Source organism: Amphiprion ocellaris, chromosome 3, assembly GCF_022539595.1.
Source record: "Amphiprion ocellaris isolate individual 3 ecotype Okinawa chromosome 3, ASM2253959v1, whole genome shotgun sequence".
In the NCBI taxonomy this organism is placed as follows: domain Eukaryota; kingdom Metazoa; phylum Chordata; class Actinopteri; family Pomacentridae; genus Amphiprion; species Amphiprion ocellaris.
The window spans coordinates 4,503,793-4,518,202 of NC_072768.1; the positions used below are offsets into that span (position 1 = coordinate 4,503,793).

Consider the following 14,410-nt stretch of genomic DNA (forward strand, 5'->3'; position numbering starts at 1 on the left):
AATAATAATAAAATGAGCTTAGTCAAAAAATAGTTTTGATTGTGTTCTTTTTATTAAGTTGAGATAATCATGACAGATATTTCTTTTTTTTGGCAATATATCAAATTTTACATGGAAAATAACAAGTATCAGTGTTTGAGAAATCACTTCCAACTAAGTTCCTCATTACAAAAACACCTCTCCAGGAAGTGTGGTAATTCCAGATCACATGACCTGCTCCACATGATGTCATTTCCTCCTGAAGAAAAGACTGGCCAGACTCCAAGGCTTTCTGAGTTATTTAATATAAAGTAGTCAACAGGTTTACTATAATATCTTTATGAAGAACTTTCAATTTCAATTTTACTCAATTGTATATATAATATTTAGAAGAATCTTTCTGTAAAAGTGCCATGTGGTGTTTGGTTATAGGCAGCCATGTTGATTTTCAGGCCTGAAAAGAGCAAAAATGTCAAGTATGTTACAAAAAGTCCCGCAATTATATATTGACCCATCTAACATTTTCTATCACTCACAACTATAAATACCAGCCTCATGGTGGCAACAATACTGTTCATCCACTGAGAACCATAAATATCTGTGCAATTTTGTTTTTAACAATTCATCTAGTAGATGTTGAGATACCTCAGAGAATAGGTGAAGATTGTGATCAGTCAGTAGTGCTTCATAAAAAGTCAGGGGATCACCAAAGTCAGATGGCCTCTCTGGGGACCATGAGCCTTTGTACAAATTAAGTTAAGATTCATTTAACCCCCTGAACCCAAAACCTGTTGGCAGGTTTAAGTCATGTTATCTCTAAAGGAAAAAATCGCCCAAATTACACCAGAAATTAGTATTATTATTAATCAGTTTATTTAAAAACGGACCATGTATTAATATTAAACATAAATGTTTCCATTTGATGTATTGCACCGGAGTTAGTTTTGAACTAATTTACATCTGCAGTCCCTTGGCAGGTCACAATGAAAACATCACGTTACTAAAGTGTCAAAAAAAAAGCTGGACTATAAAATACATGACACAGTGAAACAAAACAATGCACACACTCTGAATAGCACACACGGACACACACACACACACACACACACACAAATACAAATTAAAAAGGACATTAGTGGTTGCAGTTGTGAGTGTCCTTAATACAATACAATAACTTTATTAATCCCTGAAGGGAAATTCAATTGTCTTAAGTAGGTTTTTCAGTTTGTTTTTAAAACTGCCGATAGAAACACAGTTCATAATGTCATCAGGCAGGGCGTTCCACTGAGTCGCAGCTTTTCCAGAAAAAGCTGACTGCCCAAAGGTGGTGCGTCGAAAAGCTATTGAACAGTCACTGGTGGAAGGTATCCTCGTGGATTTTATGGATTGTGCCGAGCGATGCTGAATAAACTGCCGCAGCGGAGGAGGGGCCAGACCATTTAAAATTTTAAAAACAAGACACATATTTGAAAATAACTTAAAACTTTCAAAGCTCAGAAGATGATGCTTGTCTAAAATCCTGAAATGGTGGTATTGCATTGATTTTTTTTGTCCAGGATTTTCAGTTTGTTTGTAAAGAGACTCCAGCGGTTTGATGACTGCCTGCCCAGCTTGTTCCCAACATGTGATTGAATACGACATGTGGGACAGGATCATAGCGTGCATGAAGGTCTTTGCTGTATCCATAGATGGACAGCCTCCAATGTGCTGAAGGTTTACCAGATTATATTATATGGTTTTTTACCAGGTTTTTGATGTGTGACTTAAAATTTAGATTTGAATCAAGCATCACACCGAGATATTTAAACTCACTCACAATTTCCATTTTTTCAGTGCTAATTAAAATGTCAGCACGGACAGATTGCTTTGTTTTGGAGAAAAACACACCTTTTGTTTTGATAACATTGAGGTTGAGACATGATAGATGAGAAATGAGTCAGAACCTGTAAAAACAGAAAGAATCATTAGATTATCAACTTTCTGACGGTCCCTGAACTACTCACCTGTGATGTGAGGCTCCATCAGGAAATATAACAGGTTTACATTTTTAAAAAACAGCCAAAAATAGACTGTTTGCACAATCAGACTCTGTTGAAACCCCCCAAAATGTGCGTTTCTTAGAAAATATGTCAAACCATTAGTGACTCAGCTGCAACCAACAGTTGTGACAAAAATTCAGGGACTTTTTGGCTGAACTGCTGGCCGTGTTTATGCAGAGCAGATAGAAGAGAAGTATGGAAACAAATTAAAACTGTAAGAAGCAAAAAAAAAAAAAATCTATCAGCAGCATTAGAAACACCTGCGAACTCTTACAAATGTTGCACATGCTTATTGCAGGTTTTTCAAAAAAAAATGTAAAAATAAATAATTAAAGAATTGTAACATTCATTTTTTTTGTTTTTAAAAATAATTTATGCTGTTAGAACTTGCACAGAGTACTTTTTTTTACCTTCTTTATTGTTGTTTTTTTATTTGTATTCTTTTTTTTAAACTTTTATTCAGAACAGTGGGGTATGACATCTAGGCATACACAAAACAATAATCAGTATATATAAGCCCTGGAAGCACCCACCTAAACCCAAAACCCGAACAGACACACACACTCTCTGTGCCTCACTGTGAAACGGTAGATTCCATTAGATATAGGATGAAACCTAAACTATCTACTCTGGTAGTGCTCTGATTAGTCGGAAGGTAAGCGGTGTGTGGCATTAAAATGGAATATAAAGGGTTGCCATGTATGAAAAAATTCCCCCCTGGAGCCCCTGATAGTGTACTTTATTTTCTCCAATTTAAGAAAAAACATGACCTCTCTAAGCCGCTGGGAAAAGGACGGACTCTTAGGAGAGTTCCAACGTAACAGTATAGTATGTCGAGCTATAAGAGATGTAAATGCAATTATTTGTTTCTGCTTCGCATTTAGAGCATTTAGAACTGTTTCAGCAGGGACACCAAAGATGGCAACATGAGAACATGGTTGCACATTTAAACCAAGCAGTGTGGATAAAGTTTTGAAGTATCCATTCCAATAGCCATGTAACTCTGGACATAGGAAGAACATATGGCTGAGATTGCAGGGAGTATTGTGGCACCTGCTACAGATGTCTGAAACGTGAATATATAACTGAAAGCCTAGATTTGGAGAGATGAGCCCTGTGCAGTACTTTAAGTTGTATCAGGCTAAGCCTAGCACATGTAGTGGTAGCACAGAGTACATTTTTGAGTTCTCTTTACTTCTAGCCTTGGTTGTGCTGGTTCCATAGAGGTGCAGGACTTAATATTGCAGTAAAAAAATTAGCTCACTGAGTAAAAACATGACAGCAGCAAAAAGCAGAATGTTAACTTCCAGTGAGATATTTCAGTGACTGGACTTGAGGCCAACGTCAGCAGCCATCATGCCTCAACACTCACATTGTTAAAAACTAAACCTTGGGAAAAAAACGATTTCTATTATATTAAAATGTTTCCCGTATTGTGTCTGCTTCATATAAAGTGTTTACATGTTGCTCTGCAGAGTTCGGTTGCAGACAAAACAGACAAGCTTGCTTGCCAACGAATCTCTCTTCAGCGTCATAGCCTTTTTAATAAACACAATTAGTGCTTAATAATGTTAGTGAATAACACATAACACCTCCACAGTGAATCCTCCAGTTAACAGCCAGGCCTTCTCCTAGCAGGCCGTTTGCTGAATACTTGTTTACACTGCTGGTCTTGTATTTCCCTGAACTGGTCTCACCAATTGCTCTCACATGTGGGCTTAATTTGTTTTGCTCATGTGCTTGTTTGTTGGGTAAAACCGTTTCATGTGCTGTGGAATCGCAGCATGAAAACGCTGGACATGGCAGCACGTGATGCTCGTGTCTCTGCAGGATTTCACCAGATGCACGTTTGCAGACCTTTGGCCCTGCATACAGAGCTGCAGAGCTCCATGTAAACGTCTCATATCCTACAGAGGGAACGGTAGCTTGATTTAGCGTTGCCTAACATGAGTTAGCACAGCCTGGCAATCAAATGCTTTTACAGTAACTCACCCTGTAATCGGCAGTCACCACTTATAATGCTAACTCAAAGCCGTGTTTAGTCACCCTATATCTATGGAAATGCTGAGATCATGAGTCAACAAATTCAAGGAATAAAAAAAGAAATACAGATGACATGATCTCAGTATCACCACTGGTACTTATAGACTTGCCTGTATCTCTTTAAGTCGCAGCCTTTCAATGTTCCCGTTGTGTTTGTTCTGCAACTGTAGGATAATGTGACTGTATATGTATTTTTTTTTTTTTTTTTATTCTATTCATGGAGTCAGCCCCTTGATCAGGAAACCTTACGAAACATATTTATGGATATGTATGATAATACAGAAGGATCCAACTTTTCATTTTCCTTCCTGTTCCAATCTCATTTAAAGACAATTGAAGTTTTCATTGGATGACATTCAGCTCACACTTTTATATTGTGCATGATCAGATTGAATTTCAGTCTGAGTTTTAGTATCATGCCCTAATGACAGCAGCAATAGAACGCAGAGTTTCAATTTGAGACTGTGTCCTGACCGAAGTTTCTGCAGGGAGTGAATGTTCCTCTGTGACGGTGAAGTTGTTGGACTCACATGGCCTGTGAGGAAACTGCTGTACCACGGTGTGCTTGATCCCGACTGTTTACAAAAGATAAACCCAGTCCTCTGTTGTGGGAGAAAGTAACACAGAAAAGAAAACTATTAGCCCCTCAACCCACCTCTCCTATCTCAGCCTTGTTTGGGGAACATTGTCCTCCTTTGTGGCCTCAGTTGCCACAGTCAACCTTAAATGACCTGAGCAGCTGGAAGCTCTCCGTCTCATTCCTGTCACTTTCTGTCCTGAGTTACAGCTACTGCCCTCCGCTGCCTGCGTCGAGGCTTCAGACCACCTAAAGAAGTGCGGGGCATGCAGCGCCTTTGTCTTTTTATTATCCGTGCTCCTCGCCGGAGTCAGAGAGATCTTCTGCAGGCAGCAGAACTGCGAGAGGTCTGGGAGAGGGAGGGGAGGATAGAAAAGGGGGTGCTGGATGCCGGAGGTAGGGATCGGCAGCTCATCCCCAGCTTGGACACCAGAGCCGCAGTGTGGCGTGCCGGTGCACATTTTAAAACACCACCACTGTCTGCTCCTCGCTAGGTTTTGTTTGTTCCTCTCCTCCTCCTGCCGCCCTCCCTCCTTCCTCTCACTTCTGTCAGTTGTTCTACCTCTATTTCTATCTGTCTTTTTTCCTGTGGCTCTTACATCACCTGACTGGAGTTTTTCTCGTCAATGCAGCAGCAAGCAGATGAGTCAGGCTGGGCTGACTCCTCTACCGCCATCCTGCCTCTCCTCTCTGTCTCTCTCTCTGCAGACTTAGCCAGCAGACTGCATCACCCAAAAGGGAGGCGAACAAGAGAGGAAAAAAAACCCTGTCACTCCCCCACTCACCCCTTTTCAACTTCCCCCTGCTGGAGACGTTTCTTTCACTGGGATTTGAGAGTAGCAAAACCAGCACGTCCTCTGTCAGAAAAAGGGGAAATGTTAAGTCAAACATCATTCAATCTCCAATCAGTCAGAGAGGGTGCATAGGGGACATGTTGCCTTATGGAGCGCAGTGCTGAGTTCGTAGCTGCACCGAGAGTGTGTCTGTGTGGAAATGAGAGAAGCTGGCTCAATGGATCTTCACCTTCAGTTCAAGAAGTGTGTTTATGTGTGTCTGTGAGACGGCTCAGCCAGACAGTGCAGGCAGACAAGTGTCTCTGCTGACTGCAGATGAGATGGAGTGTTTACTGACACAGGGAGCATCAACTACACGTGCTCCTCCACATTTTTGCTCTTCGATGCGCTTAGTTTGAGGATTTTCAGCCGGACTCTACCTGGTCGGCTGTCATGTAGAGGCGAGGAGGTGCTTGATTTGTCTGATCTCTTTTTTTTTTTTTTTTTTTTTTTAACAATTTTACAGTTTGAAGCATTTGAAAAAATATGTATATATGGCACCACCAGTGATCATTTTTTCTCTTTGATAATTCAGTTTCAGGTACTTTTCTCTGTCCCATGTTGCAGTTTTTCTAAGTGTAGTTTACTACAGGAAAGCCACCACTATAAATGACAAATTGTACAAAGACAGCAGCTCCGCAAATGAGTCAGACAAAACTGAATAGCAATTAGCGGTATGTCTCAGCTTTAGTGGAGGTGCGACAGTCACAATAAAATTGTAAAATATAATCAAGAGTAAATCTCAAAACATATAGTATATTATTGTATTTATTAATGTTTAAAGTGACCAATAAGTTTTTGTTTTGATCTTAAATTTTGTAGAAAAGGCCCATCACAAGTTCCTAATTAACAGCTAAAGCCAAGAAATAATTAATTGATGGTCCTATGGTCCTCTTTTGTGTGTTTTTGATGTTTTCACCTGATAAACAACTAACTGATTAAAAGATGAATCACTTAGGCAGTTGATTAATTGACTGATATTTTCAGCTGTAAATTTTGCAACATCACAAACTGCAGCTTCAAATATTACCATCAGGTTGGACCAGCACCTCCGCACAGTCTCACAGCCTGCATAAGCGTCATCTAAACTGTATTTACTGCCAAGCGGTAGTATGTTCAGAGGCTGTTATGACGGTCACCTGTATCTCAAGGGAGATGCATGGCCTACTAACATGTTTCCATGGAAACTACAGGTGGCTCCTTCAAATCCATTCATTTTTAGTTCCACCCTTCTATCAATCTGTTTGTCCCTTCAGCCATCCATCCAGTCTGCTGATCAATAACGGCAGTGAAGTTTCATCAAAACAAGGCTGTTTTGACTTGTTAGGTTGCCATAGAAACTAATGCTGACCACCCTGAATGTTCACATGACTTCTATATGCCATCCATCCATCCATCCATCCATCCATCCATCCATCCATCCATCCATCCATGGCTCCCCCTGTTGCACAACAACAATGAGTGCTGATGAGCACATTACAATGTCATCCACCTGTCAATCACTTCCACTCAGGTTAGACAACCGCTGTAGGGAGATTATCTCCATGAATCTTTTCATCTCATTTCTGCTCATCTGCGTCAAATGTCAGAGGAGGAGAAGAGAGATGCTTATTAGAGATACAAAGACAATGAATGCAGTCTTGAAATAAACGTTGTTGCTAGAGGCAACATATATGTGATATGGATGATTTCCTGCTTGAACGGCAACCATTTTCACACAAAAATGACTCTGTATGTGATTCTATATGGCCTTCCTCATTTTAACTTCAGTGTTGGTGTGTATGTGGGGACTGAAAGTGGCATTTTAGCATCAAAGAGTGTTCTTGTAAAGTTAAATAAGACAAGGAAAACTTTTTGATCTCAAAAGTTTACATTGATACCAACATTCAAGGTCTGTTAAGAATAGATAAAGAAAACAGCAGTGTAGATGATTTTCTAATCATAAAAATCTAAATATAACCTCTCTAATCGTTTATGATGGTTAGTCTCAAAACACTTGGTTCCCTTCTGAGAATCGCTCATAAATTCTCAGTTAAGATCAAGTTATTGGACAACAGCGTTACTGTCACCCTCTCTCAAGCTCCAATTTCTTTGTTGATAAGAGCATTGGCATCCTGCAAGCCATCGCTCCCATCAGGACTGAAATGTATCATGGGATGATGGCGATCACTCCTATTAGGTGAAATGAGATGAAATCTGCTGAACCCTCTTAGGGATGATTGGGTGGATTTCATGCCAGTGAATACACGAGGATGTTCTCTGGATGGAACATTTGGTAACATTTGTCCTTCGTTTTGATATCACTTTCACGGTTATTGCTCACAAAAATGCAGCTTTTCTAAAATGTGCTAAAATGTGAATTTTCCTAGTTTAAGGCTCGTATCTGTCAGACTGTGATATGGATTTAACATTATGATTTCTGTCTCCACAGGGAAACGAGTTAAGAAAGATTCTCCTCACACGCTACTTTGGAAATCAAAAGCTTCTTTCCAAGTCAGAACTTGGGAGTGGAAGCAGCTCATCTGGCGGCTTTGTCAAGCCGTCATCCGGAGGTACTGAGAGCCCCAAATAAACCCAGTAGACTCTGCAATAACCACTGACTGCAGAGGAAACAACAGTACCTAACATGACAGCACCACGCTTCTTAGGAGATGTGCTTTTTGACAATCGCTGGCAGGCTTTGAGTCTAGCTAAAGCGAGTCCCAAAGCACCACATAAATCTACTCAAGTATTAAGTCCAGACAGTTGTGGAATATAGTAGATTATATTAAAAAAATCAATAATGTGTGTAGCTGTTTTTGGTCAGAGGGCATTTTTTATGAATATTTATTTTAAAAACATTGCAGGAGGTTCTCAAATGCTGGACTCTGACAAACTAGGCAGCAGTGTGGTGGAGATCCAGTGTCTGTTGGACAACGTTGGGACATCGGAGCTGGTAATCGACCTCATTGTCAACACCAAGAATGACCGAGTGTTTGAGGAAAGCATCCTTCTGGGTATCGCACTTCTCCAAGGTGGAAACACACAGATACAGGTGAGCTACACAGTCGCTAATGCTGTATTTTCCTCCACATTTTGGAGATTTAAACTCATCGCTTCTCTCCCTCCCATCCAGAACTCGTTCTACAGCCAACTGTACAAGCAGAAGAAGTCTGAGAGGTTCTTCAAGGTCTTCTACGATCGCATGCGTTTGGCCCAGCAAGAGATTCGAGCCACTGTGTCTGTCAACATGTTTGAGCTCAGCTGCAGGAAAAGAGACGATGACGGTGACGTCAGTAGCATCAGGTTCAAGAAAGGTGCAGTTCAGTAATGATGTATTATAACCTTTCTGCACTTTATCTATTTAACACACACACACACATATGGCCGCTTGGCTTAACTCCCAAGTGTGGCCAGAACACATTTGTTACCTCGGCTGTCTGGAGCATGCAGCAAGCTGCTGTGTCAAAATGCCAAAACGGAGCTGAAAGTAAGTAAGTAAAGTTCATTTGAAGTGAATCAACTTGCTAATAATGTCAGACGTTTTTTTTAGAGACGAGCATTTAAAAGTGACACACTGAGTCATGCAGGTCATGTCCTGAGCACAGTCAGATATATCCATAGAAACAGACAAGGAAGGAGTGAACAGGTACAAACCCAGTCCTGACTGGAAACCTCAGTGCTTTTACAGTATGTGAGGTGCTGAGGTTCAGCTCAATCTCCAAAATCCTAAATGATGCCGACCTCTGTGCAGACTGTTCTTCCCGGTTCCTGTAGTCACATGTCAGAAAGCCATGTGATGGCCCACATCACAAGTCTGTCAAAAGGCCATTGTGTCAAGATTGGGTGCTTTCATGCTGCAGAACCCCACTCAGTAGTGGGTGAAGTGTCAAAGGTGGTCTCTGATTTTCATTGTTTTTAACCTGTCTATAATGCTCAAGTCCAGTGAACAGGTTCATCTGTATTATTTTGTCTGCCTGCATGCTACTGTATAGGAAAAGACTCAGGGCTTCATATGAGGGAGGACATGCGAGGACAGCTGAAGGAGGCCTCCTCAGTGACCTCTAAGGCCTTCTGCGCCTTCAGAAAGGAGCTGGACCCCGACCTGGAAGGCCTGGGCCAGAACAGTGAGATCATCGGGGCTGAGGAGGCTTTAGAAGAAACTCAGATGAGCCCAGCCATCACCATCATGAAACCGATCCTCCGTTACCTACAGCTGCTCTGCGAGAACCACAATTCGGACCTGCAGGTACTGAAACACTTCAAGAATCATGAAGCAATGTTAAACTGACCGCTGACTGACTCCTGTTTCTCTGCTCCAGAACTTTCTGCGCAACCAGAACAACAAGACAAACTACAATCTGGTGTGTGAGACTCTTCAGTTCTTGGACTGCATATGCGGGAGCACCACTGGAGGCTTAGGGCTGCTGGGACTTTATATAAATGAGAGTAATGTAGATCTGGTCCGACAAACCCTGGAAACCATCACAGAGTACTGCCAGGGACCCTGCCATGAAAACCAGGTAAGAGGACGAGGGGTTAGAATGTAGACGCTCAGGTTAGCATATTTAATATCAATAGCAGGATATAAGTGACTGTATTTGTTGATATATTGTTCTATATTGGTGCGTACCACCAATCTGATGTCCATCATCAATGCCCATTGTGTAAAGTATTGCGTTCATTAGCTGAGTTGTCAGTTGTTTAAACTCAGCAGAAATAAATAGTGAGCAATCACGTATGTTGTGATACAAGTCATTTAATCCTCTGAACACCAATCAGTTTCTGGGATTTTATTTGCTCTTGTCACATTTTCACAACACATTGATGGCCAAAAGTAGACAAAACTCAAAAATGTCTTTTGTCCAGTAGCAGTAACTCTTAATGCCATAAATCATTAAAAAAGAAAAAAAATGAAGTTGAATTTCTTTGATTATGTGTTTTACAAATATGGAAAAAAACTGGTTGCGCAACATTTTCCCAAGACTCTGCATGTGTTCCCAAATACTGCAAAAATAAATAGTGATTCTGCATATTAGAGACATTTAACCACCTATATTTTTATTTGTTTTCATACTTGTGTCCTCACTGCTCTGTGTGTAAACAGCCTGCAGTTCAGCCGAGTTGTGTCAAAAAGTCCCTTAATTTTTGTCACGTCACTGTTTGTTGTAGCCAGGCCACTTTTCAGTTGTACTAAAGAAAGCAGAAATTTTAGTTTTTTGAGAATCAGATTAGAAGAAACTGTTTATTTATCTAAATAAATAAATGGGACATTTAGAATAAAGACTTTATCTCTAACTTGAGATTTGGTGAATGAACTGTGCTTCACAGACAAGTATTTCAAGGTACTTCATCAGAAAGTTAAAATTCTCTGTTTTTACGGTTTCTGGTTTTGATAAATTGTATAATTTTGGTGACTTTCAGACACACTGGCAGGGTTTTGATATTCAGAGGGTTAAATCAGGTCTTTACTTGCATTTAAAATACAGTATATGCTAGTAATACAGCCAGTTTTTCCCTTTGTCTTCACAAGTCTTCAATAAAGAGTACAACAATAATAATGTTTGTGATTAAATTCTTCTTTCTTGCACCATTTTTGCTCTTTGTATGCAAGACATATTAAGCACAACCTTTTCTACTGATGAATTAATTCCAACTTTTTTTCTCCTCACTAACTACATCTCCTGTTCTTTTCCAGACCTGTATAGCCAAGCATGAGTCAAATGGCATTGACATTATTATAGCACTGATTGTCAACTCCATCAACCCCCTGGGGAAGCATCGGCTGGACCTGGTGCTGGAGCTCAAGGTGAGCAGCAGGCGTCTCTCAGAAAGCCCAGAGAATCCTCTCGCTATGACGCACAGACATTATTATAGCAGTGCTTATAATCTGCTGGAGAGAATCATTGTCTGTAATGCTGGAGACTGAGTGCAAGATAACTGGAAGCAATTTTAGCAATTCTGCAATGTTTTAAAGAGCAATGTGGCAATTGCACAGTTTGAATAAATAAATGGAGCTATATTTCTCTGTTGAGGTTTTCTGTGTTCACCGGCTGCCCCTTATGTGGTTTAGTCTTTCAACCTGTCGAGTCATTGATTCCTAAAGTGCTCAGCTCTTCAGTTTCAAGTCAATAAGTATGCAAAAGGTTATGTTGTGCCTTGTGTTTCAGAACAATGCCTCCAAGCTCCTATTGGCTATCATGGAGAGCCGCCATGACAGCGAGAACGCAGAGAAGATTCTCTACAAGATGAGACCCATCGAACTAGTAAGTGTGTGTTAACATTTACAGACTGCTGTACATAGGTAGGTCCTGTGTAAAGTGTGCTGCATTTCATGACTTTTGTGCTTCAGGTGGATGTAATGAAGGAAGCGTACGCCCAGGGCCTGGAGAATGAGGAGGATGAAGACAGCGCTGGGGACCTGATCAAACCCAGAGACGTCGGACACAACATTTACATCCTGGCCCACCAGGTAACACAAAAGCCTGTATTCCACTGCGACAGACGCCTTAAATCTGTTTCCTGTGTCTGTCTGACCTTCTGCCGACCTCGAGGCCATGCACTGCAGAAGTGTTAAATGATGGAAGACTGTTCCTCTGTGGATGGAGGGCTCTGACAGATTTCTAAAATTAGTTTTCATGATGTAACACTGAATCTACAGACAGGTGGGCTTTAGGTGTTTTCACTGAGCCAGGTAAACACTGCACTACTAAACAAATGTGCTTTGCTTTGCTTCATCCAAAGTATCGACATTGAGCTCTTTAGAAAATAGATGTTTTACGAATGTTTGTGTTCATCTCGTGTCTCGTCTAACAGTTGGAGAGAGAAGTCGAGCTGCTTTTCACTTCCTCTTTAGGAGCCAAGTGTCAGACGGGGTATTTTTGTCCACCTACCAGACTAGTTTCACCATTACAAGACAGGTTTTATTATGTTTTGACATGACTGTTTGACCCAATGTCATAAAAAATGCTACTATACATTGGTGACACACAATCTGAGCTTATCAAGTAGCTTTTTCAAGATATTATGTAATGTTATTGTCTTCAGGGCAACTGATAATGAATAAATAATAAGTAAGTAAATTAATAAAATAAACAGTAGATTGCGGGGGATTAAAGAAGGAGAATTATATAATACATCTATGTCTTTGCGTCCCCATTTTCTACAGTTATATATTTAAATAAACATAAGTGAAAAGGTTAAATATAGGTTTAAAAAACAAGCCAACTTCGTAGCAGAGTTTCCATTATGTTGCACTGTTACAAGCATCTTTATTGCCACATAGGATTTGTTAAAATTTTCTTCATTCTGTGCTGTGGAACACATTTAGTGTGAACTTGGAGCAATCAAACAGAAGCAGTTGAAAAAGAAAAGAGAAGAGCCTTCTGAATTGTTAACTTTAGTTGGAGGTTAAGTCACTTCATCTGTCAAATGTACAAAAAAGAAGAACAAAACACAAAAAGGAGACAGACTAGAATCTAGTAAAACCAAAAAATCCTTCTTAGTACCAGCCTACAATATAACTAAAAGAACTACAGAGCTGGAACTGGGAGGAAAGGCATACATATAAACTGCATAATTGTCTCCATGTAATGCAGTATAGTCCATGGATTAACCAAGTCTTTTCCTCATGTTGTGTTTTATAAGTGAAGTAAACAAGGTGCTTTCTTTTTGATTTTTAGCTGGCCAGACACAACAAGATCTTGCAGCAGAGCTTGAAGCCTGGTTTGGCCCCAGGTTCAGGAGGCGACCCGGATAATGAGAAGGATGACGCCCTTCGTTACTACGCAAATCACACAGCTCAAATCGAGGTAAACCTCATCATCATTTAATCCATTTATCCTCACAATCTCTGTAACTTTTACCCCTTTGAACCTGAAATCGTCTGGCAAGTTTGACAGGCGTGTTGTCTTTATTAAAAAAAATCACCAAAATTACACTATTTATCATAAACAGGAAATGTAGAAATTGACAAATTCTCAACTTTCCAATGGTCCTTGAACTAATTATTGGTGATTTAGTTGGGAAACGTGAACAAATCCAAGCTTAAAATTGTGATATTTCATTAAAATCACTTTATTCTACATGCCTCATTGAGGTGTAATATTTCACCAAAATTGCTTTATTATACATATTTCATTTTAAAAATTGCTTAAAAAAAAAAAAAAAAGAGGCTCTTTGCTCTAACAAGACAAAAAAAAGTGCTTCTCTCCTCAACTGATGAGCCAAGACTGTTTCAGCTGTGACCGACTGTTATGTGGCAAGAATTCTGAGACTGTTGGACTGAACTGCCAGCTGTGTTTATACAGAGCAGATACTAGACAAATATGGAAGCAAATTAAAAATCTAAAACATTAAATGCCTACATTATGTGCAGCCACCATTTTTTCCCAATACTGGGAACACCTGTGGGCGTTATTGCTACATGTGTCGTTTCCAAGTCTTTACATTTTTTGTAAATGGCATTATACACTGCATGCACAGTTATTAAGCAAGTTGTATTACCAAGGACTGATTTTATTTTTGAAGTAATACAGTGCTCTCAGTCAATCCAAAAATGTTAATAAACCTCAAACCCGAGAATTTAACAAAGAAAAAAGTAAGTTTTGGCTTTCTCAGGAGAATATCTATGTGTGCACAATCAATATCCAATTATTAGTGTGCAGAATTATTATGCAACTAAATGAAAAACGTTTAAGAATCATTTATCCTTTTCTCATTTTCATTTTATAGTAAGAAGAACAAGTACTCTAAATTTACAAATAAACACTTTCAACATTTCAGCAAATATTCAGTGACCAACATAGCCATCCTTCTGTTCAGTAACTGTCATGAGCCTTCCAGTCATGGAGTCTGTTAGTTTCTTGGTCTGTTGATGATCAGCTTTTCCTGCAGCAGCAACCGCAGCCTCCCAAATGCTGTTCAAAGAGGTGTATTGTCTTCCCTCACTGTAAATATCA

General features: G+C 39.9%; 1 protein-coding gene across 2 annotated transcripts in view; it reads left to right on the forward strand.

The window, feature by feature from the left end:
• The window catches only part of itpr2 (inositol 1,4,5-trisphosphate receptor, type 2), a 68,711-nt gene that overhangs the window by 35,173 nt on the left and 19,128 nt on the right, over positions 1-14,410 (forward strand). For both annotated transcript variants that reach the window (XM_023269953.3, XM_023269954.3), the window contains exons 38-46: positions 7,903-8,023; positions 8,318-8,505; positions 8,587-8,767; positions 9,446-9,699; positions 9,773-9,973; positions 11,149-11,259; positions 11,621-11,716; positions 11,803-11,922; positions 13,133-13,261. In XM_023269953.3, the coding sequence (XP_023125721.2) occupies positions 7,903-8,023; positions 8,318-8,505; positions 8,587-8,767; positions 9,446-9,699; positions 9,773-9,973; positions 11,149-11,259; positions 11,621-11,716; positions 11,803-11,922; positions 13,133-13,261 (1,401 nt within the window). The remainder of the gene's footprint in view (positions 1-7,902; positions 8,024-8,317; positions 8,506-8,586; positions 8,768-9,445; positions 9,700-9,772; positions 9,974-11,148; positions 11,260-11,620; positions 11,717-11,802; positions 11,923-13,132; positions 13,262-14,410) is intronic.